The sequence below is a fragment of the Perissodus microlepis genome, chromosome 19 (assembly GCF_051167445.1).
Source record: "Perissodus microlepis isolate ML-2025 ecotype Zambia chromosome 19, ASM5116744v1, whole genome shotgun sequence".
NCBI lineage: Eukaryota > Metazoa > Chordata > Actinopteri > Cichliformes > Cichlidae > Perissodus > Perissodus microlepis.
In genome coordinates this window covers 1,929,300-1,956,479 of record NC_140479.1, presented here as the reverse complement: position 1 = coordinate 1,956,479, position 27,180 = coordinate 1,929,300, and the positions used below count along the sequence as shown (strand labels likewise).

At 40.8% G+C, this 27,180-nt stretch overlaps 1 protein-coding gene across 2 annotated transcripts in view; it reads right to left on the bottom strand.

The window, feature by feature from the left end:
* adck1 (aarF domain containing kinase 1) overlaps positions 1-27,180 on the bottom strand; it is a 97,336-nt gene that overhangs the window by 47,493 nt on the left and 22,663 nt on the right. For both annotated transcript variants that reach the window (XM_084915326.1, XM_084915327.1), the window contains 3 exons: positions 11,934-12,137; positions 1,172-1,330; positions 57-215 (listed from right to left, as the gene is read on the bottom strand). In XM_084915326.1, the coding sequence (XP_084771452.1) occupies positions 57-215; positions 1,172-1,330; positions 11,934-12,137 (522 nt within the window). The remainder of the gene's footprint in view (positions 1-56; positions 216-1,171; positions 1,331-11,933; positions 12,138-27,180) is intronic.

Here is a 27,180-nt window from a genome sequence, read left to right as displayed (position 1 = left end):
TCTAAAGGGAAGTCTTGGGGGAAAGGTTGCATTTTCATGCATGCCCATATCAGTACCTTAAGAAAGTGAAAGTGGGCCAACATGTCGGCCACCTTCTCAGCATTGCGTCCCTCGTTAAGGAAGTCCAGCTCCAGAGGCATGTTTTTCTTGGCCTCCTCCACCAACCACATTAAGGCAAAGTCCGGGAAGAGCCAATGAACCGCCTTCAACAACACCTTCGAATTAAATACATATATCCAAAAAAAGAAAAATCAGTCTCACTGTAAGCATAATAAAACAGCAAACATATATACCACGGTACCCTCTCAACATATTAATACATATTATAAGAGTGGCTGATTAGACTCTCCCTGCAAAGATCATTACTAAGCAAATCAAGTGTGAGTACAGAAAATTGCTGTTCAGCAACTCTCTACATCATCGCTTAATGCCGGCACTTAGCTGCGCTTCTGGCTAAAGTGCTGTTTGGAACAGCAGACGAGATGAGCTTCATCACTTGTGGAAGAGGCTTTTCTGAGTTCATTAGTCAAGGTTAGAACTGCTCAGCATGTAAAAACAGATGTAAAATGTCTTCTTGTTGCTCTAAAGGAGTGTCGTCAAATCTGCTAACGTGCATGAGGTTAGAACAACCACGTCACAATACAACGATCTCAATACCGGACGAGGGGTGTTTCTCTGGGTGGAATCAGCTGACTAGGCTTTTACAAAATATTCCTTTCTTTCAAAATGTGGTTGAACAGTAAATGTGAAAAGTCATCTTTTCAGGCTATTACGAATACTTGAATTCAGCTCAAAATTCAACCACAGAGTCTAACAGATATACATGGTACATAGTAGCTTCCACTTTGTTATTATACCACTTACAGTTTGCTGTGGAATAGTTCATTGTGCAGAAATGTGACAGCTGGACTTGTTGCACAGGTGGCATCCTACCCTGGTACCTGCTGGCTAAGCTCCTGAGAACTGCCTATTGTTTCAAAAATGTTCGTCTGGCATGGAAGCGACTGAAACACTTGAATTCAATGATAGCGTTAATGATAAACCTACTAGCTGACAAAGTTGTTGTCAATAAACTGATCATAAGTTTAAACTGATTGATTTGCATTAGGCCAGTGGACCAGCCCCACATTTCCTAACTCATTCAAAAGCAGTTGAACAGACAGAGACTCACTTCCATTACTAGGATGTCGTTGGCACTTTGTTTCTGGACTTTGGGGTGTTGGATCTTGACTGCCACCGTCTTTCCATCATGTAGCACTGCCTTGTGGACCTGTGCTAAGGAAGCTGCACCCTGAGGCTTCTCTTCAAAGGACAGAAATAATTCTGACAACTGGAGGAGACAGAGGGGGGATGAGGGATTATGAAGGGAAAGAGGTGAAGAATTAGGAGATGGGAACAACATCAAAGTACACGCACACACACGCACACCCTGCCTGCTAGCATCTTGCACATCCTCTTGTTATGTACTGGATTGCCTCAGATTGTGTTTTCCCACCTTTGCATCTGATTTTTAAGACACTGTCACCCTGTTTGTTTCACACACTCCGAGAATCAATAAGTGGCCCCATCACAATAAAATCTGCTGAGAAGTTTCCCTCGCAAAATCAAAAAGCAACGGAAACCATAATTGAGACTGAAATTGGCACAGTTAACTCCATAACCGACTGTAAAGTAAGAACATAAGACAGCTGAGTGGGGAAGTAAAATACTTCTGTTTTTAAAATAAATACTTTGTGATGACGGTCTACAGCAGGTAAAACACATCAAAATCACAGCTGCTCTTACAGTAACACATTATCTTCAAGTCCTTGGGTTGCCTTTTATGTTTAAACGTTTCTATTAAATATGTCCATGCTATGAAAATTATATATTTTTGAACAGTTTTGTCAGATAAAAATGCAAATGGGGGTTATGATTATTAAAAGTTTACTAAATTAGTCAGTAAGACAATGAACAGTTGAAGAATACAAAAAGCAGTTGGTAATAAAAGTCCAAACTATCAAAGAGTTCTGCACACGTTTATACAGGCAGTATTATTAGAATCCATAACATACATTTTCATTACTATGCAGATGATACCCAGCTTTATCTACCCATGACACCAGGTGACACACACCACCTCACATGAATGCCTTAAAGACATAAAGACCTGGATGAGCGCCAACATCCTGCTTCCAAATTCAGATCAAACTGTGGTTATTGTATATTAGAAACAATGTATCCAACCAGATTATTATTATTAGAATCATCCTGTGTCACAGTGACAAATTAGTCAATGCATTTATTACTTAGTTTGACAATTGTAGTTTATTATTGTCAGGTTATCCTAAAAACTCCCTGAAACACCTTCAGTTGCTGCAGTGTCCTACTGAAAGGGACTAGCAGGATGTTTCCCCTCACACTGGCTCATTATTGTCCCCCCAGTTAAAACCAGTATTAAATTTCAAATCCTTCTCCCTGGGGTCTTACATAATCAGGCCCATCTTATCTTAAAGACCTCATGTCTTTAATGCCAATAGAGCACTTTGTTCTTCGGCTGCTGGTCTTCTTGTGGTTCCTCTGTTTGAAAGCAGAGTGGGAGGCACAGCCTTACACTGCATTAGGCCTAGGGCAGGGGTCGGCAACCCGCGGCTCCGGCTCTTTAGTCTTTATTTTGCGGCTCCGGGTGGTTATTTTTTTTTCATTGCTCAAAATAAGCGTCACACTCGCGGAAGCCGGTGCACCCGCCGAAACGCCGTGCATTTATCGAGACTTTCGACCCCAGGTACGCCAATTATGGATCTTCGGATCCACATTATGTCAGCAGCTGTTCTCCACCGTGAACTATGTTAAAACAAACACCGCTCACGCCTCACAGATGACAGCTTACAGTCCTGTAAAGATGAAAGTGACTTCGTACAGCCCCGATTTGCAGACGCTGTGCGCAGAGGTTCAGGAGCAGAAGTCCCATTGTAAACATATCACGGCAGACCCAACGATGTTTGCATGAACACGCTTTTCACACACGGTTGCTGTACGCACACAGCCGGCTGTAGCTTTGCAGCTCACAGCCCGACACACACCAACACAACAGCAGAGAGAGCACAGACGTTAAGGCGGCGAGGCGTGATTGCGGGTGCCACTCAGGTGCGTCCGCCTCCCCTGCAGCGGCGCTGCAGACCACACCCCGCCACACACATTAACCTGGTAAAATACATATTTAGACAGAATTTTGCAAATATCTATTTTGTTAGCAGCATAGAGCTTTTTTCCCAATTATTTTTTAAAAGTCAGGTCAAGGCTCCAAAAGCCCAAAGGCGATATAAGGGTGGCGGCTCACAACAGGTTTTGTTTGCTACATGGATCATTTTAGTTCAGCTGGGTGTCTTTGCTTTTGTTATGTTTCTTTAAGAGTTCAAAATGTGTTCATTACATAAATAAAATGTAATTTTCTCTGTAGCACTTCATGGATTTCATAAGCAACACACTTTAGTTGCTCCGTGGATTCTTTTAAAAAGCAGTTAAAAACGTTTCTGTTCAAACAAGCCTTTTGTTGATCTACGTATTTTATATTCTTTACATTATTTACATTTGATCTTTTACATTGTGTATGTCTGTTGATTGTATTGTTTATTTTAATATTTGTGTACAGCGCTTTGTGACTGCCTGTCTGTGAAAAGCGCTTAATAAATAAACTTTACTTACTTTAGTTGTTCACACAAAGCATAAAGGTAAAAAACAATATATACAGTGTTATCTTCATTTTAGATGTCAACAAGTATTTGTGGCTCCCAGTGTTTTCTTTTGCGTGGAAACCGGGTCCAAGTGGCTCTTTGGGTGTTAAAGGTTGCAGACCCCTGGTCTAGGGGCTTCCCATGATGCATGAGTGTTTCTTCTTCAATCCCCTCTTTTTACTCTCTGTGTGTTTTTACACCACTCTGCATTTAAACTATTATTCATCTCGGGTTTCTTCGACATCGTGTCTTTTGTTTCCCTCCCCTCACCCCCAACTGGTCACGGCTGCCCCTCCCTGAGCCTGGATCTGACAGACGACTGTTGCTGTGATTTGGTGCTATATTAAGTCAAACTGAATTAAAATCTGACTTGGATGAAATATATGAGGTGCAGTCATGAGTGATTCAGGGTTCGCTTCACTAACCTGTAATTTGGGAGGTGCTGAAAAGGATTTTTCTGAAGAAAAAACGTGATGTGTGATGGTTAAAAACCTTATCTTAATCATCTGATTGTCAGCTTTGGGAGAGCAAATTTCAAAAGTCAAACATACTGTAGCACAGGGTTAGTCTGTCACACTGTTTTACAAGGTGTTTGTAACGTTTAGCAAGAGCAATACTGATGCTATTAGGTTTTCATTAAAACTTGGAATCAATTGGGCCTTGAGCTGAAACTGAACACTGGGGAATAAAACTGCATCATCAGTTTGTTTTGCAAATAATTTTTAAAATTATGTAAAATAAAGTTGCAAAAACCTGTGGCAGTTTTTCAAATGCTTCTGTATTTAGTTGTGATTCACACAGATTCATATTCTGTTGACTGTTAAGTTTAATGCTGGTCACATACGCTGAACATGACACTGCATTCACAGGTGAAAGGGAAATTTAAAAACCAGAACTGAGACTTGTATGTTTAATGTATGATTCATAATATATGTTTATTTGCTGTATGTGTGACGACGTTTGTGCAAAGTTTCACTGGGTACACACAGACGTTACAATCATTATAGGAAGATTATTACATATGAGAACATATTTGTTAATTGACTGTTAGTCACTTTCCAGCTGAATAAAATCTACAGCAGCAAAGAGAGGTCATCATACTCCAACATATGAAACAATTAGATTAAGAGACATTTTCCACAATTTGTAAATACATACACAGCAAAACAAAAACACAAACTCACACAGATCACACAAATACAGTCGGAAATATTTTCCAGGGACACAAAAAAAAAAACCTGTGAGGAAATTTTTTTAATACAGACATTTAATTTACTTTAAAATCAGTGAAGTTCTCATGCTTTAACACACAAAGGGACTCACCCTGAACAGAAGGTCATACTGGTGTCTACATGTATTTGTCTTTAGGGACAGAGGGGGACAGGGGCTTTAAATGTAACAAGCTTTAAGGCTGGAGGAGCAATCGATAAATGCAGTACATTTAGCTACGTTTATCATTCAGAGACGCGTCTCTGCAGTGGGAACAAAAGCAAATTTAACCCGTTTCAACACAAATTTCCACTCTGTCTATGATCAGACTCAAAGTGTGATTCTGACTGATCAATGCCTGCCTGTTGTCAGTAATCAGTAACTGCCTGTTCAGCGTGGCCCAACTAAGAACTGATACAAGGTCGGTGAGTCCTGCAGGTGTGTGAATATTAGAAATGTATGAATGGGTGAAGAGTGCAGGCTGGGACTGTATAAGTATTACCACCCTAATCTACCACAGTATCGTGTTTGGCAGGCTTGCATTGATATTTTAACGTCATCACTGGGACAACTGCCCTGCTTTTTTTTCCTAGTGAAACATGAAAAGAGACTAATTTGAACACGATGTCGGCCCATCGGGTGCAGGCTGACCGGGAGCCATGTGGAAGATGCCATAGCACAATGAATTATGCATGCAGCATGAGACTCTGTGTGGGAACAACAGAGTTATTCATTATGCAAATATGCTAAATGGAATGAAATTGTCTTTGCTTACCAACGTCTGCCCACTATGAGAAGGAGCATCCAGTGGGATCTGACATGCAAAGAGAGCCTTCATGGGTTAAGTAAACGTGTAATTTCTAGATGAACCTGTCACTTTAGGGAGCTGTGAAAAATCTGAGGAATCCCAGTGAAATTTAAACATCTGCGATTCTTAAAATTTACATTATTGTAAAAACGATGTTGAAAAAAAGGCTTGACAGTAACAGTCCAACTCTTTATCACTGTACAGCTTCTGTAATCAGCGCCCTGCTTGCAGCCTCTGATTCATGTACTCTCCTACACACTCACTACTTAATCTCAGCTGTGTTGTTAATAAACATGGTAATGTGTGCAAGTGGGGCCTGCTCCCACAGGGCAGACCCACAGTGACATACGTTCCCTGAAATGAGTTGTGGCACAAATAAAATGGCCCCTGAGGTCTCCCAGTTAAATGGCAACACACTGGTGTCTGTATCTGCAGTAAGGTGGTCATTTTTCTCCATGGCGGCGCGCCACGGGCCCAGCTGGAGGAGGTGACATAAATCATTACAGTGCAGAAGAGAAGAAAAACAGATTACTTAGCAAAGGAAAAGAAGTGAAAGGCTCAGCTCTAAAAACTCCAATATCCTCCTCCCAGTCTTAATGCAACGCAGATGTAACACATGAACAATACGACTATACACACTGTCCTTTCACTTTTTATCCCACCATTGTGTAAAGCAGCAGCTACACATAACGTTTAAGGTGAAAGGTCTTGCATCGTATTCAGTCCAGCACTTGACCTTGTAAATACCAGTTTGACAGCTTGGACCACTGAGTTTGTCTTTATGGACACTACTGCATAACATATGCTGTAGTGATGGCTGGTAAATGTTATTTCCTCGCTGGGTGAAAAATGATGAAGCCTTGTTTCAGTTATTAAGATGTTGGAGTGCATCTGTGATCACTACAAGGTCACAACTGCAGCTAATGCTTTACTTTGAGCAGCAGACGGACACAAACATGTGAAACTGAAAAAATGGGCCTCTGTATCGTTGACCCATTTCATTACACTGTGACAAGATGTCTGCGTGGGTCCTCAGTCATCCAGGTCATGGTAGTCCTGAGAAGTTGTAAAGAAGCCACCTGGCCCTAAAGACGTCTGTGAGGAAGACAGTTGGCTTCTTATCAAGCTCTAAGCAGGACTTAGAGTCCATTTAATTCAGATTTGCCTGTTTGAGCTCAGTGACTGTAGTGCTTTAATGTCTTTTTAATGGCAGCACTTTCTATTACAGCTCGGTAATAAAGTGATAATAGTCAGGTAACAAGGCCAACACAAGTTATTACCACTTAGTTATCAAAGTAATAACCAGTTAATATACAAGTATTATCATGCAGCAACAGCAGTTAAAGAGTGTAATAGTACTAAACTAAGTAATTGGAAAATAGGGGCCCAAAAACTGAGAGGAATAATGTGGAAATATCAAAATGTCAAGGCATGTCCATGAGGCAAAACTTATTAATGACAGTAACATAATACCTTAGTAACAACATGATAACCTGCCAGCTACAAGAAGTAATGTCTGCGAGTTTGGATTTTACCATTTTTATACAGAGATAAACTGTAATAACCTCATAATAACACTGTAATACTGGCTGATGTTTTAGCACATTTGGGTAGTATTACTATATTATAATGTTTGAATTAATCCTACCTTAGGTTCCCAGAACTCTGCCTTGCTTAGAAGCAATAATGTCAATATTATGTTTAATGCTCTGGTTCAGTAAATGTTTACATCTCTCTGGTAGATTTTGCTTAATATCAGGAAACAAATGCAAAATACAAACCTGTCTGTTTCTATTTAATAGCACATTAAGTTTGCTTTAAAAGGTTATTAAAGTGTGATTGTTACCCGAAATACCTGTGATAGCTTCTGTGTAATAAGCAGGAATTTAACACTAACAAATGATTACAACAAGCATCAGGAAGTCTGGACTGAGCTGGAAACACTGATCCAAATCCACGTTTCAAAGACAGGAAGAATAAATATGTATAAGAAAACAATAATTATTGTTTTATCATGGATCACAGAATATAAAGGTCTATTTAACATAGTTTTTTCCCAATTTTAAAGGAATAATTTATATGAATACCTCAGACTTTGATGGGATTGCAGAGGACCCCCTTTCACACCACATCTTATACATGGATGACAACACAGTGCGGGAAAAATATTTGAGCTTGGACAGAAAGTAGTTATGGAACAGATATTTAAAGTGTCCAGTACACAAAAGTAAGACTCCATCCATGTTCTCCCACTTCTCCAGCCCAGGGCTTTTCCATACTGGAAAATTAGATTTTTGAAATTAAACCAAGAATGATTGAAGTTGTTTGAGCAACAGTTTCACATCATTATAACTTTGCATAAAGTAAAATAATTAATTCATCTTTTTCAATTTTCTGCCAAAAACAACATATTGGAACACTTTGGAATAAACCATGATAACATTCACTCACATAGCTACAGTCTGAATGAACTGTTGAACATGGGGTGCTTAATTATATCAGTGACAGTCATTAACGACATCTGGTTGTTTATCCATATTTATTATAATAATGTCATCTTATTTCAACACAACCTTGTTTTTTTGCAACCTTAGCTTCCAGTAACATTAGCTACAGTTAGCTACTCCCTCAGTGGTGTAAGTTCATAGTATGTGGTTTAGGTAATAACTAAAAGCGCATTTTTAAAGGGAAACATTTGTGGTAGTTTCTGTGTAATAAGCAGGAACTAAAGCTGCAAAACATATAAAGGCTCACCTGCTCTTAAAAACTGACATAGATGTAACAGTGTGTGTGAAGCTGGATTCTTAAAGTTAGTTTTAAAACATCCTGTCCCAGTATAGAGCGTGACATCATCGGGTTGGTTGGTCGGTTGTGATCAACAGACTCTCATTAGCTAATAACTTGGGGAAAACAGGGACACTGAGTCTAACTTTTGTGCTGCCCCTGGTTATAAAAACAATTTTTATGTTAAGAAACCCGGGATAGACTGTCCACTTTCACCCTGTGTCTCTTTAGCAGCGAGTGGTGCTTCATTGTTTGGCTAAAATGAATGAAATAGGAAAATCCACCTGTTAGCCATAATGTTTGTGTTTGTAAAGCACTTTATAAATGAGAACAGTGCAGAGGAGAGCCTGTGGTGACAGGCTTCTTCCATCTATGATGGGTTACAGTTTTTGAGAGCAGGTCTCTGTGGTGTAAATTAGGCTTTATACAGAGGGCTGTGCGATATGACCAAAATCTCATATCCCGATACAAGACATTTATCGGCCCGACAACGATATATAATCGCAAACATTTTACATTTTCTGTAAATTCTGTGAATCTCGGGCAGCTCGACTTGCGTGAAGTGTTTTCAGCTGGGAGTCGTGTACCTGGAGTCCAGTGTCACACAAGTTGAAACAGTATTTATCACACGGCCTGTTCTAAGGTTTATTTTTTAGCACCCGACGCGTCTGTAAACACTCTGCATACTATTTCACGTGAGTCAGTTTATTTTGAAAAATCTCAACTTTTATTTATACATGTGTTTTATATCCATTTTAATACCACATTAATAAAGCATCAGCTTAATAAAGCTTATTCATACGAATGCCAAATGTACAGTTTATTAAAAAAATAAAAATGATCAAGACCAACGTACTTTTCTGTAATCTCAGTTTTTAATACTACTGTAAGTAACATTAGTCACTAAGTTAATCGTGTATGGTATAAATTAATAACTACAAATAGATGACTCTAAATATAACTACAGCAGCTGCTAGTATGTGGCTTTAAATCCAAACATGCTATTATAATCAGCTGTTCTAAGCCAACATGGATCGTGAGGCAAGCCGAAAGGTGGCTAAAGGTGGCAGCTGGAGCCCTACTTCTTTGTCTTTATCCATGGGTAAAACAGAAAGTGCAGATTCCCAGTAGGCAGCAGTCTGCCACCTACTGGCAGCTACCAGATGATAACATGACTGCTGTAGAATATGGTGTTCTTGGGTATTTTGGAAAGCGCTGACAAATCTTAGTCGTTACAGTTATTATCAGCTGTCATGGCTGGAGCTCCGGTTGTTGTTGTTCAAGATGTAGTTATTGTGTTTGTTGTAGTTGTAGTAGTACATGCATGAAACATGAAACAAGGCAACGTTCCTCACATGCATGCACAGCGCCGATGCACATCTCACCACATATGGTGCTGAAAACATCAACAGACCACATACTGCTCGTGACTAACCACTTATACATGAGAAAATCCATCTGACGTTAGAATGCACACATATTTAAAAAGATAAATGTGTAGTCGATCGGAAATGATGGCGAAGCTTCGCTGCTGCCTTCAGAGCGGCTCATCAGCGTCACTTCTTCTCCTGCCACTCCAGAAGCGAGGGGGGCTGATTCATTCTGCTACCTTCTTTGTAGACACACAAATTATATTACTATCTTTTCAGCGTTAATGATGCCCTACTCTGGAAGACATCAAACTGAATGTGGACCTAATTAAAAACATGAACAAGAGAAGACTGATATATCTGAGAGCAATGAGAAAAAAGATCGATTCTCCGTTTTTCTGTGGGTTACTGAGAAGGACTGCGGAGTTTACTATGAATATTAAACTAGTTCTCAAATAATGCTAGCATTACCCATGGTTGTAAATCACTGATATGCATTATTTTGGTATCTACCATTATTGCACCCAATGTGGTGATTTTTGTGAATTTTATCATGAAGGTCACAACAATGATTCATTAATGCTGTGTCAGCATAATCCAACCCTAACGTGGTTGCCTAAACAGTCGTAGGAACGCCGCGTTCATCTACCAAACCCGTTCTTGCAGCACATGCACACACAGGAGAAGGGGAAGAGCGACACACTGCATCTAAAAATAACAGAATAATTGCTTTCCTCCTGCAGTTCTAAAAGGCTGTCATCACCAGCAGTTTGAATGTTGTGCTCCACACTAACAGCAGCATTAACAGCCTCTCGGTTGTCATTTAGCAGTTTTAAACTGATTTATTCGTCCCCACTTCTCAGCTTGCTACGAGAACACGTGCACAGAGATGCTCTGACTATTACAGTGAAAGAAACTCCAGATAAAAATGATTAAACTACACACCGAATGAAAGGCAAACATAAAGGTGTTTGGTAAAAGTCATTCTTTACTGGAATAAATCTGCTACGATGCTGACAGAGTTCTCTTATCTGACAGCTGGACTCCCTGATTCTGTACTATGACTGTGTTTGTGTTTCCTAATATTGGAATTTTCACATATGTTGTGTCACCAGTGGAAGATATGCAGCTGTCCACAGGTCTCTGAGAAAACAACCCTCAGCTCTCGTCATGTATAACCTCACTAAACACTTTCACTTGTTTGAAGACTTGTTAAAGAAAACATGATGTTCATTTTGTTAAAAAAAAAGAGAAAAAAACAGATAAAACATCATGAAACTGACAAGCTGTCAGCCTATGCACTTGCAGTCTGCTTCATTTTGCAGATTCAGCCCTTACTCATCACATCCACACGACAGAGATATGTGATATGGGCCCATTAAGAAAAACGAAAATGTGTGTCCATGTGGAGAAAAAGTGGAAATACTGTTTTGAGGGGGAAAAGTTGAAATGTGGAAATGTTGCTTCAAGCCAAACAACTGCCACAGCTCCTCTCTGAAATGCCTCGGGTAGATATTGTGTGGCTTCAAAACACCAAGACGGCAAGAACAAAACACTTTATAGAGACAGTGGGCGAGGTCACTGAGGCTGCATCCGTCTTTCATATAAAATTCTGTTCTCAGACTTTTAATCTTTTTCAAAAAAGTACCCAAGTTTCTCTCTAAGAGTGAGAGACGCCCATAAATGTAGATCAGCCATCATCTTTAACCCCTGTGTCATTTATAGTCGGCCTCACTACGGGGACCGTTGTCACCCATCTTTCTGCTCACTTGAATGAAATAAAATTTGACATGATAAGTGAAGATGGCTGTTGTTCAGATGTTTTCAAATGTTCCACTGTTAATATGTCTGTTTTTACATTTATGTCTAGACTGGAAATTAGGGTGAAATCACTGTTGTTAGGATGCCTTATCATGAGAGGTGAAGCACACGACGTAATGTTAAAACTCACACATACGCACACAATTAAGACAAGCTCATGTGAAAAATCACAAAAGTTCATCCCTACAACATTTCGTCTTACAGTAGATCAAGTTTATCTGCTCTTACTTCCTTGCCAAGGTCTTCTCTGATAACCTGCTGGATCTCCTCCATGCTGCTCTCAGGAGCTCGGCTGTGGAGCACCTTTAGCGTAGATGTGTACTCCTCGGGCAGCAGGTAGTCCAGAGCACCAAGGTGCTGGCCCACTTTGATAAAAGTGCCCCGGTTGGCACAGCACAAGTCTCGAAGACGCTCTGCCGATCGCCTGTGCACCTGCAGGAGGTGACAGAAAACAATCATGACAGTTGATTAAAATGTATCAAGGCTGTTGCAGAAATGAAGACTTTCAGGGACAATGAAAGGCTAAACACTGTTCGATGTGTGGCATGGCACTTAGTCCCAGTGCTTTAAAATGTTACTGTACCAGTAAACTTGCTAAAGAGACGAGGTAAAAGGTTGAAGCGTGTCTTTGGGAGCACTGACAAACTGGAGATCATGGCAAGTTGACAACTGTGGCTCAGCAGAGCAGACAAACTATTCCTTTTGTTCATGTTGTCATTGTTATGTTGAAACAGGAACAAAAAGCTATCGAGTACACTTTGGTTTTACTGCTGGGTGGTAATTTGAATCATGACATGAAGTGTTTACATAAAATACTGCTATTTGTAAAAATATATTAAAACATTCAGCTCTTCAATCATTAATTTATATGACAATGGTGTTCAGGATAAAGTATGACTTATTTCTATCAATCCTTTACAAATTTCTACTTACAAAAAGCACACACACAACCACAGAGAGAATCTACTGCAATAGAAATAAATCTACTGATGATCTCTTTGCTGAAAATGCAACAAATCAAATTTAGGATACGGGTCAGAGGTCTGCGCCTGAGATGGACTTCATTACTACTTTAGTTCACTGAGCTTTGTGGGTATTTGTTTACCCACAGCTGTCGTAAGGTCCCACTGTAGGACTTCAGTCAGGTGTGAACATTAAGTCTCTGTCTGCCCCCCCAGGTTTTGACTTCTGCTGTTATTTATCACTCGTTTTCTTTCTTCATTGTTCGTTACCCAGTTTCTTTTCACCTGTGCCTCCTTTTCCCGAGCTCCCTCATTGCCCTCTAGTGTGGATATAGGGCATCTTCCTCTCAATCCTTGTCACAGCGTCTGTTTTTGCTCCTCGTGTCACACAGTCTGATTTGTTACTGGATGGATTTCAGCAGTGTCGAGTGTCTTTTAATGTCATGTAACTCATTTAGACGTCTAGGAAACTTCAAACTGCATGGTACAAGGAACAGCTGTGACTGGCACCACTGTGTGGTACCGTGATGTCATACCAACTGTCCACGTAAAATCACAGAGCAGGTCAGTGGATGCATAGTGTGCAGAGTCATTCACTACAGAGCTGCAAACTTCATGAGGTCTTGAGATTAGCTCTACAACAGTGCACAGACAGCTTCATGACCTGAGCTTTCATGGCTGAGTAGCTGCATCCAAGCTGTACAAGGCAATGCAGTGTAAAGCACGCCACAACTAGACTCTAGTGTAAACATGTTCTCTCAAGTGATGATTGATGGTTCTCTGTCTGGCGATGGACAAGTCAGAGTTTGGAGGTTGCCAGATGTGGTGTTTCTCAGGAGATGGGCTCTGCCCCTCAGTTCCAGTGAAAGGAACACGCAATGCTGCAGCACGAATGCGCTTCTGGGAGGATGGTCAGAAATTCCCATTAACTCACTACCAAACCAGAAGGCTTGAAGCTATTACAGCTGCCAATTAAAACCTTAGGAATAAATAACAGGATGTCACTCATGTTCATATACTGTGAAGGCAGATGTGCAAACATTTTTGGCCACATAGTGCATTTAATTCTTGTTTACAGAGCTTCAGAGTGAGAGATTCGTGTTTTGGTTTTACTTCTGAAAGAAAAATGAACCAATGTCAACACAAAGGTCCTGCAAAAATAACAGGAATCATATTAATACAGTGTATCTTGAAACTGCAGCTAAAATATAACAAAACAGTTACGAACAAACAGAATACAATATACATGTCTATAAAATCTAAATGAAAAATAGCAATAAAAACAAATGACACCCTAAGCATCTAGAAAGCATCTTCTGTGCTCTGGTCTCTACGTGTCTGCATATCTGTGCTGGCAGTCCTGTCCCGTCTGTCCCATTTGAACCAGCTGGAAGTGATAATGCTTATAGAGCTCGTCTCCTGAGGCCAGTGCAAATAAAAAGGCGTGAAATTAGCTCCCCTTAACCTCTCTAACCTCCAGCAGACACACATGAAAACACTCCAGGGCGCACACACATACAGCCACGCAGCATGCTCCCATAGGACCATTTGACATGAGTGTCATCTGGACGATGATGACAAAGCAATGACAGGAACAAGTCACCAGAGATTACCAGATGAGTCTTTCTGCTTAGCCATGCACCAGGACGCCTTTTTGTAACAAGCGCCATCACCAGAGCCACACTGTTAATGCAGTGTTTCAAAAATACTAAGTTTGCATTTATACATTTTATTTATATACATTACTTATTCTGCATGACTTTCATACTAAAATCAGCACAAATTCTATCAAGATAGCACAACAGCAGCACTTATACAATATGAGTCTCTGAATGTAAATTCATATCCAAGACTATACGCAGTAAAAAGCTTTTAGTTCTAATATTTGGAGATAAGTAATAAAAAGAAGACGTTTTGGGGGAAATGCTGCTTTCAAATGTAGCCACATAATAGAGAGGTTGAAAAACGAAAAGCCTCGTGCCATTAAAGAATTAGAAAATAAACAAAATTATTTTAAATGAAAAACTGTTATTAAAAAAAATTCAATTTCTAAATTTTGACCTTTTTCCTATGGCTTCAGTGAGAAATGATTTCTTTTGTTTTAATAAGGCTGCAACGACTCCTGGAGTTATTGGAATAACTGGATTATATTACCAGAAATCCTCGATGCGAATTGTTTCCTTAGATGCTGACGCACCTGTGAAACGCCACGGCAGACACGGAGACATTTTCGTGCTTTGCAGCACGCTTTATTGAGGCTCACTATTTACACAGTCCCACTGCCAGCCGTACTCACATCAACACAACAAACCCCCAACCACAGGACCCAGTGGAAAAAACTCCTTCATCAAAGCACCTGATCAACAAACTCTGACATGAAGAGAAGCGAACGTTGTAGCTGCTCCATCAGTAATGAAAGTTTGGGACGATGGTTGAGTTGGGCCGCCTGCTGAAGGCTGAGGCAGTGACCTGCAACAAACAGGGGTGAGTCTAAAGGGGGGCATGGGTGTACTAGACCATATTTATGTCTGGCTTTTGTTATTTTACTTTTGTACAATATTTTTCGGATTTTAAGAGAAAATATTATCTGAATAAAGTTGTATTAATATCTTAAAAATATAAAAATAAAATCTTTTTCTCCCTACAGGCCAATAAAAATGTACACGGGCTACTGACCTGGGGCACTGAATTATTATTAACATTAATTATTAACATCTACACCATTATAACATCTGTTTTTGCATCAAAGCACAGAAATTATAATGCTGATATGCTCACTTTTCTTCATTACAGTCACCACCTCTTTAAAAGGCTACCAACACACACTCTTTAAGCACACACACACACAAATCTATGTCATCCAGCAGATGATTTTTGTAAATGATGATTTTACCTATTAATGTAAGAAAGCCTTCCAAGAAGACAGAGTATAGGTAATTTTACTTTATGCTTTAGTTTAGATTGTTTTATTTGAAATTATCGTACTTGAGATCATTTATTTTAAATTAATTTTAATATATCGTGTAAATGCCACGCTAGGTTTTTTTGTTTGACAGAGATTGTATACAGTTTTTAAAACATTGCATTTCTAAATTGTAAACCAAAGAGCAGTTCATTTTAAAATACCTCTCATTTGAATATTTATTAATGCTCTATTAATAAGGCAGAAGTGTTTTTGTCCAATTACATGGTTAAACGATGGAATAATCAATTATTTTTGTTCATCAAATAATCAGGAATAATCTTAAGTAACACAGACGGCCTTGGCCACACAACGAGCGATTATGCTTAAACCGAAGGTTTGAGCCAGGGAAAAACAAGCAACAACAGAAATCAGGTTAGTTAACAGTTCAGAGAAAGGCGTGACTCAGTGTAACACAACCACTCAAAGTTTACTTTTATTATGTTTTCAAATTAATTTCTATTTGTGGTACAGAACATCCAGGTTTGCTTGGTTATAAAGATCATTTCTGTGTAGATGAAGACAATATTGTAACAAAAGAAAACAACCTTTAACTTAACCTGAAGAAGAAAAAGCTGTGTAAATAAATGTGTATATGAACAAATCCTTGGCCTTTGACTCGTACAGTGAGTGAATCCAGTTCCTCTGTTATCCTCAGGGGCATCTGTTGCCCTCTGACAGAGAAAGGTCACAGCAGATCAACAGTGATCGCCTTTATCCTGTGACAAAACATTTCTACTCTAGGGTTACAGTAGCGCCATCCACAGGACACGAGGTACTTAGCTGATTTAATGAATCGCAGGCTACAGTTATCAATAGCAGATATTATCAAGAAGAGCTCCGAGACAAAGAGCACTGAAAAACTGAAGTACTTTGTCACCTGTGTGTAGTTTGATCTTTAAGTACTACTGAAGAAAATACAGATAACTGTTTAAAAAAAGACAACGTCCACATCTACTCAGGTGTAAATAGCTTAATAAATGAAATCATCATTTTAAAGCTGTATTTTGTATTTACCCAGGTTGTCTTTGTCTAATAGTAGAATTTGTTTGATGATCTAAAACATTTAAGGTGGAATCAGGACGGGGGTAAATACTTTTTCACAGCTTGAATAGGTTCCTGACCTCCATGACCCGAAGCTGATTTAGCTGTTAAGAAAATGGATGGACTGAAGAAAGAGAACAAAAATATCCAACGTGCATTATTCATAATCTTCATATCATTGCTACAACAAAACAGAGATGACATACTGCTCTTTTATTTCCGTCTGGTCAACAGTCTTCAAACAGCCTAGACGGTTCTCGCAAAATATGTTTGGAAGCTAATTTTGAGGTTCCTCAGAACGAAACCGTGGCGTCAGTTTGTCACTTATTGCCTAATTATCAGATCGATCTTCTCTCCTCTCACTCGCCTCCCTTCCAGTAATCGGGAGCCTTGTGGGATGCTGGCAAACTCACAGCTTGAGGATGACATCACCATGGTAATGCGCCTCTGACAGCCTGAGGGAAATGCTGCTCTGGGATAGGCTGATGCTCACCACCGCCCACGATCTACACAAATGTGCAGTCCCACCAAATGGACCAGTTAGCAAATTAGATGCATTAGTTCATCTGTGGTACAGACCAGAGCCACAGGAGCTGAGTGTAGAATGCATTTGCGTATCTCTATGTTCATCCTCTTCACACAGTTGGTGAGGACAGAAAATAAAGGCTGGAAAACCATGTGTGTTTGTGTGAGCTTCGGAGGGCGGTGTGTTCATGGATAAAAGGATTAGACAATGAGGGAAGAACGGAGGGATAAGCAGAAGTGAAACGGGAGTAAAGGAAGGTGATAAAAAAGGAGGCACAGGAAGATGTTGAACTAACAGCAGCGGCATCTTTGTATCTGTGACGAGTTCAAAGTCTGTTAAACATGTATATTTACCTATACCTGTCCACTGGAGTGGCACTGAACTAGTGGTTCAGGAAATACTCATAGTATAATAATCCACTGTAAGAGGAGACGGAGAGGTATTTGGATTGAGAAATATAAAAACTGCTTAATTTATCCTAAGCATGTCTGCTCTGCAAATTTATTATAATTAACTAAAATAAAAACTTATGCTATGGCTACAATCCTGGTTGTCCAATTAGCAAAAGTAGTTGTCTCATTATAAAGAGACCTCCAGCGTGGCCTTATCAGAACCACAAACACCATTATGGCACCAGCAGGCCAGGTGCCATAATGGATAAAGGTAAGTGGTCATTCTGTCTAAATACCTGGAGCTCTGTCCATGTCAATCTGCAGCGCAAAGACTCAACATAAGGTATGGAGCCGGTTTTGCTCTTCAGGGGCGAAAGGCAGACAATAAAAGGCAGCCGACAGTCTTCCCTTCCTTTTCCAGATGTCCAGAAAATATTACCCAGAAATATCTGCCAGATGCACCTTGATCGGTGAGAAGGCCTTATCCATTTCCACCAGAGACTGCAGAAATGATATAATCACTACAACAGAGGACTGAAATGCAATTCTCACCAGATGTTGCTAACAATCCATCTAACCTACACGTGCAAAGACATCAAATCATAGATTTCCACAAATTAAGTGTAATAATGAGAAATGATGCAGGGAAAACGTATTGAACACATGAAGAAATGGAGGTGTAAAAAGCCAGGGGAAGTCACGACACCAGCTGAAATCCTTTAGTAATTAGAAAACAATCCTGCAACTTCATGCAAATTCATATCAGCTAGTTCAGTCCCAAATGACGACCTATAAAAAGGTGTGTCATTGCCAAGGTGTCGCACAAGAAACATCTTATGATGGATAGAATAAGACCTTCACAACCTTAATGTTGGAAAAACCACTGCTGACACTACTAAAGGTTCTGATGAGCAATGTCGGACATCTACGGTTTGATTTCTTTGCATGTGTGGATTGGACGGGTTGTTACTGACATCTGGCGAGATTTATCAATAGCACCTTTTTTTTTTTTTTTTTTAATGTTATATATATACATAGTTAGAAAAAATACGTATTTTACCCACTGTATTTACCGCTGTACCAAACAAAGGAGGTCTCTGCCTACTGTCAATGGTCACAGAATCGAGGGAAGGAGGGCCTTTCAGCCAAGGGAGGAAATGTTTTAGCAACAGATGAACTGCCAGCATTTCCAGACAGTTTATGTGGTTAGAGCACATCTGTGGGCCCCATCTCTCAGCCCAGACCATAAGACAGAAATCTACAGAGACTACTTTCCTGACTGAATCTGTCATCAAGGTAATTCCCTGAATCAAGAAACTTGGTTTCTTTCACTGGTAACAAGCACATAAGGATTTTGTGGAGACCCTTACTGCCCAGTAAGGCCACATGGCACCAAACCCTTCCACATACAGGTGACCCAGTTGTATTGCCACTACAGAGGAAGTCATCAGATCCAGTAGAATTGTCACTGTTTGAGGATAACAGCATTGACCCTGAAGATTTCTGAGGATAGAAAAGCTTTCACTAGAAGGAAGATTAAACTGAGTGCTCTAAATAAAATGCAAATAACCAACGAGACAGGCCAGACTCAAACACAGGACTCAGGAGATCAGATATGGTGAGTTTATTTACAGTGCTCGTGAAAGGAAAACTATTTACAACATCTTCAGGCAGGGATAAATCCACAGTCTCTCTTTTCAAGTTCCTTGGAAAGGAAACCGAACAGGAACAGAATCGTCTCCACAGCTCTCTCACACATAAATCGCTCTCACTGGGAAAAACACCGGGGCTTCTGCACAGAGGAGGGGACACGTACATAGTCGCTGTGCAAACTGGAAACAGACTTAGTGATCAGAGACGGTTTCACAATGTGGTCGGTTCAATGCTCTGGTGAAGACCGAAGGTTTGCTCCCAGCACAAGTAGTGGCCGACTGATCAGCAGACGGCAAACAGGTGATCTTGATTACTTCAGGTGTGATGGAGAGGAGGTAAGCACACACACAAACACACCACACACTTCACAGAGAGAGAGACAGAGAGACGCACAGAAGGACTTGAGGACCGTTAGAGTAGCACCCAAACAAGAGCCTTCCGGCGACCCACCAGGTTTATCAGGATGGTTGTCTCTAAGCATGGTTTTATCCAATATGGCTGATTGAGGAACATGTACCCATGTACCCCTCACAGTTCACGAAACGCTGAAGCCTTCTCCCACGTCTAACTTCCATGAGCCACCTTACCGAATATGTTGGTAAGCCATTGATGAGCTGGGCAGGTGGGGGAAGGTTCAGACGCAGGGCACAGAGGACTCGAGACAGGGTTTCAAATGAGAGACAGAAAACGTTATGGATTTGCATATTGTGCAGAAACTTGAGACGTTCAGACACAGGGTTGATAATGGCATGTCTTCAAAAGGGCTGATAAAATTTGGACAACATTTTCCTGATTGAGTTCTTCATGTGCTTAGTGGAACGCCAACCCTTCCAACCTCGTCATTAATGGGGTCACTTGATGCGTCTGTTGGCAAGGTGCTTATTCTGCTCCTTGGTGGCAGCTTGACTGACCACGCTGCTTTCTAGAGTCGAAAACACTGTGACGGTGGTGCTGGATGGATGGAACAGTGCACTCACCTTCAACTGATGTAAACAATGGCAGCTGATAACCCAAGGATGCCTTTAAGGGTGAGAGGCCGGTGGCAGAGGAGGTAAGGGAATTGTGTACGTACTCAATCCAGGTCAATAGAGTGTTCCAGGTGGAAAGGTTGGAGAAATCAGGCTGGACACTTTTTACCCGAGTGTCCAGAACATATGGCCGCAGGTCTGGTGATACGATTACAAAATCGATCATCGACCTGTGGCTTGGTAGCCATCTTGGTAGCTGGGGATTAGTCCGCCAGGGCCTCCACTTCTGGCCGCCGCCTGGCACACAATGCACCCAACCCCTACGGAGCCTCCTGTGGGTGGTGGGCCTGTAGGAGGATGTGCCCATGTCCTTTTTTCGGGCTGTGCGTGCCGGGCCCCATGGACTAAGACCCGGCCACCAGATGCTCGCCCTAGGGCATCCTCCCTGGGCCTGGCTCGAGGACAAAGCCCCGGTAACCCTATCCCGGGCAGGATGAACTGTTCCCTTGGTGTTCTACTTGTAGGGGTCTTCTGGATTGCTCTTTGTCTGGTCCATCACCCAGGACCAATTTACCATGGGAGACCCTACCAAGGGGCAGAAGCCTCTGGAGAACATAGCCCCTGGGGTCCCTGGGACACACAAACCCCTCCACCATGATAATTATTTAGTAATTTTTATATATAGATGTGTTATTTTATAATGATCATACAACAGTTTTTGGAAAAATAAAAACAAAAATAAACTGCCTTCACAATACTGTATGAGGTTCTGTCTATATCTGGTTGCCTGTTGCTAATGCTAAACGAATTCTGTGTTAGTAGCAGGTTAAACCCTTAAATATGTTTTTACAGAGGAGTACCCTTTGATTAGAAACGTGTCTTATTATTTTCTTTCTCTTTAACTCTGTGTCTGTTTGCACATGTAATTAAAGCACAGGCCTCTGAGCTGGGTCCCCGTTGTGCAGGTTGATGGACAGTCATCAGATGCCGTTAAGCACAGATGGTAAATTATTTTCAAGGAATAACTCCTACCCACCCTTTGTGCTCTCTGAATATGTGCAAGTGATAAAGACAAAGACACAAGTTCTTGGCCAGTCACTCCATCACCTCAGCCAAACTGCCATGAAAACATTAAGTGTTCTTTAATTTTATAATATTCAGTCTATGGAAGAACCAAAAGACTTAGAATCTACTTTTAAAATAATATTTTTTTGTATGCATACAGTGCTTTCACAGATTCAATATGGACATCATACATAACAGCTGTCAATATTACAGATGCTACTACGCTGGAGTTCTGTTCTGGATCCAGCAGAGAAACCAGAGACATGGCTGGAGCCCAGTGTGCCTCCTGAGCTGTTTACACGAGGTGATATATTGGCTCTGAATGCAATGTGCAACGTTATTAGTGATTCAGAGAATTCTAAACCAGAGGCAGCATTCATTGTTTAGGGAGACTTTAATAGAGTCGGTATGAAGACAGTTCTCCCAAAATTCTATCAGCATATTTCTTTTTCTACAACAGGCCATCAGACACTGGATCATTGTTACATCCCATCCAAAGACTGTGACAAACTCCACCCCTACCCTGCACTTCAGACGACAGACCACAGTTCCATACTGCTATTTTCTGCATACAGGCAGAAACCTGAACAGGAAAGCCTAGTTTCCAGAAACACTTTCAAATGGGATATTAGAAAGTGGTCTCCAAGACCAGACATCCTTCCAGATTGAAAGTCTCAGGGTGTCACCTCTACTCCTCCCTGAGATCCTGGATCCTCTTCAGTTTGCCACAGACGACGCCCTCACCTCACCCACTTAGAAAAAGGGAACACATATGTGAGAAAGTGAAAGATGTCTATCTGCAGATGGATTTCCAACTTCATGAAAAGGACCCAGGTGGTGAGAGCTGGTAAATGCACATCCTCCTTGTTTATGACAAACACAGGAACGCTGCAGGACTGTGTGCTCTTGTACTGCTTGTTCACTCATAACTGTGTTTCTAAGCACAGCTCCAATGCCATCACTTTATTGCCAAATGACACGACCATTGTGGGCTCAATCACAAACAATGATTAGCAAGCCTACAGAGAGAAGATGAAAGCACTAAACAGCTGGTGCCAGGACAATCTGTGTCAGCATCACTAAAGGGAATGATAGTGGACTGCAAGATTGCAACATGGAACACTGACCCATCCATATCACTGGTGCTAACGCTGAAAGAGTCAGCACCTTCAAGCTCCTCTGTGATTCCAGGTCTTTTCTTCACACAGACATTGTGGTTACCTTGGCCTCCAGAAACACTGTGAGGAACCTTGGTGTCATTTTGACCATGGTACATCCTTCAGTGCACATATTAAACAAATGTGTAGGACTGCTTTCCTGCATTTCAACAAAATTATTTGCACAACATACATAGAAACATCATGTCTGGCAGTGATGATAAAAACTAGTTTATGCATTTATTACTTCTAGGCTTGACTACTGTATTTCATTATTATCATCAGGTTCTCAGAAGCTTGCTGAAAAACCCCAAGTGTTCCAAAATGCTGCAGCACGAGTACTGAAAGAGGCTAGAGACCATATTTCTCCCATACTAGCTTCTCTTCAGTGGCTTCCTGTTAAATCCAGACTAACTTAAAATTCTTCTCCACATATACAAGGTCCAAACCATGTCCTGTCTCATGGTGCTATATACCCAGATAGAAAAATTCACTCTTAGACTGCTGGCTTATTTGTGGTTCCTACGGCATTCAAACGTAGAAAGAGAAGATGAGCGTTCAGCTTTCTCCTGTTTTCACTCTGTTTATACACCACTTTAAATTTAATCATTACCTATTGTTAATCTCTCGCTCTCTTTCGTCCTGTCTCCCTCCTCTCACCCCAAACACTCATGGCACATGCCTACACCTTCCTTAGAAATTGTTTTCTTATATGGGGCCGTCTAATTGGGGGTCTTTGCTAAAGCATATAGTTAGGGCTGGACCAGGTGACCCTGAATCCTCCCTTAGTTATGCTGCAATAGACGTAGGCTGCCGGGGATTCCCATGATGCATTGAGTTTTTCCTTTCCAGTCACCTTTCTCACTCACTATGTGTTAACAGACCTCTCTGCATTGAATCATACCTGTTATTAACCTCTGTCTCTCTTCCACAGCATGTCTTTATCCTGTCTTCCTTCTCTCACCACAACCAATCACAGCAGATGGCCCCGCCCCTCCCTGAGCCTGGTTCTGCCGGAGGTTTCTTCCTGTTAAAAGGGAGTTTTTCCGTCCCACTGTCGCCAAAGTGCTTGCTCATAGGGGGTCATATGATTGTTGGGGGGTCTGCCTTCCAATATAAAGCGCCTTGAGGCGACTGTTGTTGTGATTTGGCGCTGTATAAATAAAATTGAAATACCGAATACCTGAAATTGAAAAGTTGGGTCTTTACAACATAAAGTGTCTTGCATTGACTGTTGTGTGAGCTATTATACACAATATATTTGTATGAATTGAATTGAAATAATACAATCAAAGCCTTTCTTTCAGTTACTGCATCTAAACATTTCCACTATCTGTTCATCATTTCTGCACATTGGCTTTGAAGTTTTGCTCATTACAACCTTCATGACAGAATCAACTTGGTATTTAGGAGTTTTTCTCACAAAAACTACTTAATTAAAGTCCTTTCAGTAAATTTCAGATTTAGATATTGTAAAACATTATGTTGTACTTTGGTAATTATGGCTGCTGTCATGCTGCTTGACCAAATGTGATACAAAAAATTAATTCTTTCCCGTCCTGATGGTGAGGCATCCTGGTCAAGGTCTAACAGCCTCAAACCATAACACTAACACCGCCGTGGTGCACGTTAGGGACGAGGTTCTGAAGCTAGACTACAGTCTTTATTCTTTCTCCAGACACAACATATGATTTATATAGTGAGCATTTAAAGTTTGAACGAGGGTGGTGAAGATTATCTGACTACTTTAGATAACTGACATTACAAATGCATAATGTCCTACTGTGAACAGTGAGAGGTGACAGTGTGTTACATGCAGCTGGACGGCAGCATAGAGCAGCTGCAGTAATTGATTTCTGCTGTCACACCAGGGCTAAATGACTGGGATTAGTGGACTATGAACAAGGCCTATTTATTACTGGGACACTCATGATTAGCTCGTTACTCAGTTCACTGAGGTTCATCTCGCTGCCTGTCACGGGGGAGGGGGTGATATGTGTGTTTGTGCTTACATTTAAGCCCGGACGGTCAATAGGCCTTGTCTACAAGTATTATAGTTACAAAGCCCAAGGCGTTAGCAAAGCCATTCACAAGAAATCCTGCAACAGTTAATATAATAAGGCAAAATATACAGTTCCTAAATAGACTGAGTGTGGACCTGGGCGCTGCTCCATTTATTAAAATGCCACTTATCTGAACACAGTACACAACAGTACAACAAGGTGGGGAAAATACAAGCTATTTGCTATCTCTCCCAGCCAAGTGTAGGCAAAAAGCACTCACTATATTTCTGCAGTGGTGCTGCTTTCTTTCACTGCAATATGAGAAGAGCCACAAGAATATGGGAGAAAATGAAGAAGGGCCAAAAGAAGAAGAAATGATGGGGGAGGGATTTCAGTGAGAGCCACAGCTCATTTGATAACATTTATACTCCTAGATAACCGGGTAACATGGAAACAGTACTGGGGATTTACACTTCTGCTCGAAATCTGCATGGTAACTACTAGGGCAGAGCAATATGGCCAAAAATATTTATCATATTTGAAAATAGGGCTGTGCGACATGACCAAAATCTCATATCCCGATATAAAACATCTATCGTCCGATAACGATATAAATCACAAAAAATTTAATATTTTCTGTAAATTCTGAGAATCTCGGGTAGGTGAAGTGTTTCCAGCTGCGTGTCATGTAGCTGGAGTCGAGTGTTTTAACTGATGCATGAAACGATACATTTTTAGACATAAGTTGTAACGGCCGCCGTTTTCTTTGTGAGTATTTATTACACGGCGTGCTGCGGGGAAAAGCCTGTTCTAACGTTTGAGTCTAAGGTTTATTTTTTAGCACCTGGTGGCTCTTTTTGCTTCTCATCTGTAAATAATACTTTTTCACGTGATTCCGTTTATTTTGAAAAGTCTCAACAGGATCTTGAGCTTTATTGTGAAAGGTTTATGTGGAAAATAAACAAGCGGACACGCGATGGTGTTACCGTCGTTGTTGCTAACGACAACGCATAAAAACAGGCGCTTGTCCGTCCGTAGTGTGGTTATATTAAATATAAGAGAAAGAGAGAACTTTAAGAAATTAATATAACCACTACAGTGACCATCAAAATGATGAAAAAATATTGCCGTAAACAGTTTATTTTGCGACACCACGAAACAAACGATAGCGTAATAGGAAACGATAGATGTTTTTATATCGTCATCCGATATATATCGTTATATCGAACAGCCCTATTTGAAAATTTGCAATAACCATATAACTGACGATATACACGAGACAAAATACAACTCCACAACTTTATTAGTGCAAAAAACCCCATCAATGTATTTTCACTTAAACAAGCAGCTGTTTTTTGTGCATTAAAGTTATATAAAAATGTAACAGTGCAAATGCGAATTCCTCGCTGACAGTTTAACTAAAAGGCATTTCCAGTGGAAACTGGCCGACATATCCTCAGCATAACTTAAAAAGAGGTTATACACACAATACGGTAATATTATGTTGAAGCACAGTACGTATCACTCCGCGAGGCTCCTGCCTACGATAGCCGTAATGCTCCGACAATCCATCGAGCGGTGCGGCTTCGTAGCTTAGCAAAGTCGTACTAAAACATTTTTTGACAGATTTTCGAGCACCGTCTACGACATAAAATCGTTTCGAGGTCAGTAAGCACAACCAGAATTCATACATAAGACGCACCAGATTATAAGGGGCACTGCCGATTCTTCAGAAAATCAAAGGATTTTAAGTGCGACTTATAGTGCCGAAAACACGGTAATAACGACGGCCCGCTATCATGATCTACCAAAAATAGTGCTTTGTTGTGTATCTGATGGACGAAAGCTAAACCAGTTCCACACCACTGAAGTTGCAGCACTTTTACAAACCAGTTCAGGTTCATCTGTTTCATTCAACGATCCAATTTCACCCTTCTCATTCTCCGTTGCCGCCATGCTTTTTCCACCATGTGCGTATGAAAACAAAGGCACTGCACATGCGCGTTTTAACCATATTCTATCGCGATATTTCATTTTCTTATCATTGCCCGACATTACACCGGTGTTACCGTGGACGGTATGATATGGCCCAGCCCTAGTAACTACATCGTAGCTGCAAACCCCTCTGAAACCCTACGGCGTAATCAGGGGTGGAGCGTGGGGGTGGCTTACTGGGCTTAGCCCGGGTTGTTTTTTCAGAAGCCCGGGGTCTTTTGGAGTGTAATTTTTTCATAGTTAGATGCCTGGCTGACAACTGTATAAAACAAAAACTACACACAATATTCGAAGCACATAGTGCACACTGTGGGAATTTACGACTGTGCGTGAATCCCCCCTGATATTGGTATGATCCGAGCTCAGACACTAAGCGACTGAGCGAGAGGGCGGGGCAGCTGCTGCCTGCGAGTGCGCTGTTGGAGAAACGGAGCCAGCCATACTAAGGAGAGCTTAAGTTTGACCAGGTACCAAAGCAAATCATTCGTACTGTACAAATAATGTAAATATGACGGTGAATCACGAAAGATTGATATCAAAGTGATCACTTGACCAATATTATGTTACTCGCTCTTCAAGTGAATCAACAAATGGCGAAATGAAAAGCCGAACAACAACAATGCTGTTTCTTTAGAGAGTCTTAGCTTACATGTGTGTTTATTTCATATTTTCAGTTGTTTCCCTCCACGGCTAAATAAATCAGTAATGTACTGATATACAAGAATGGACATAAGGAGCTCCTTTCAAA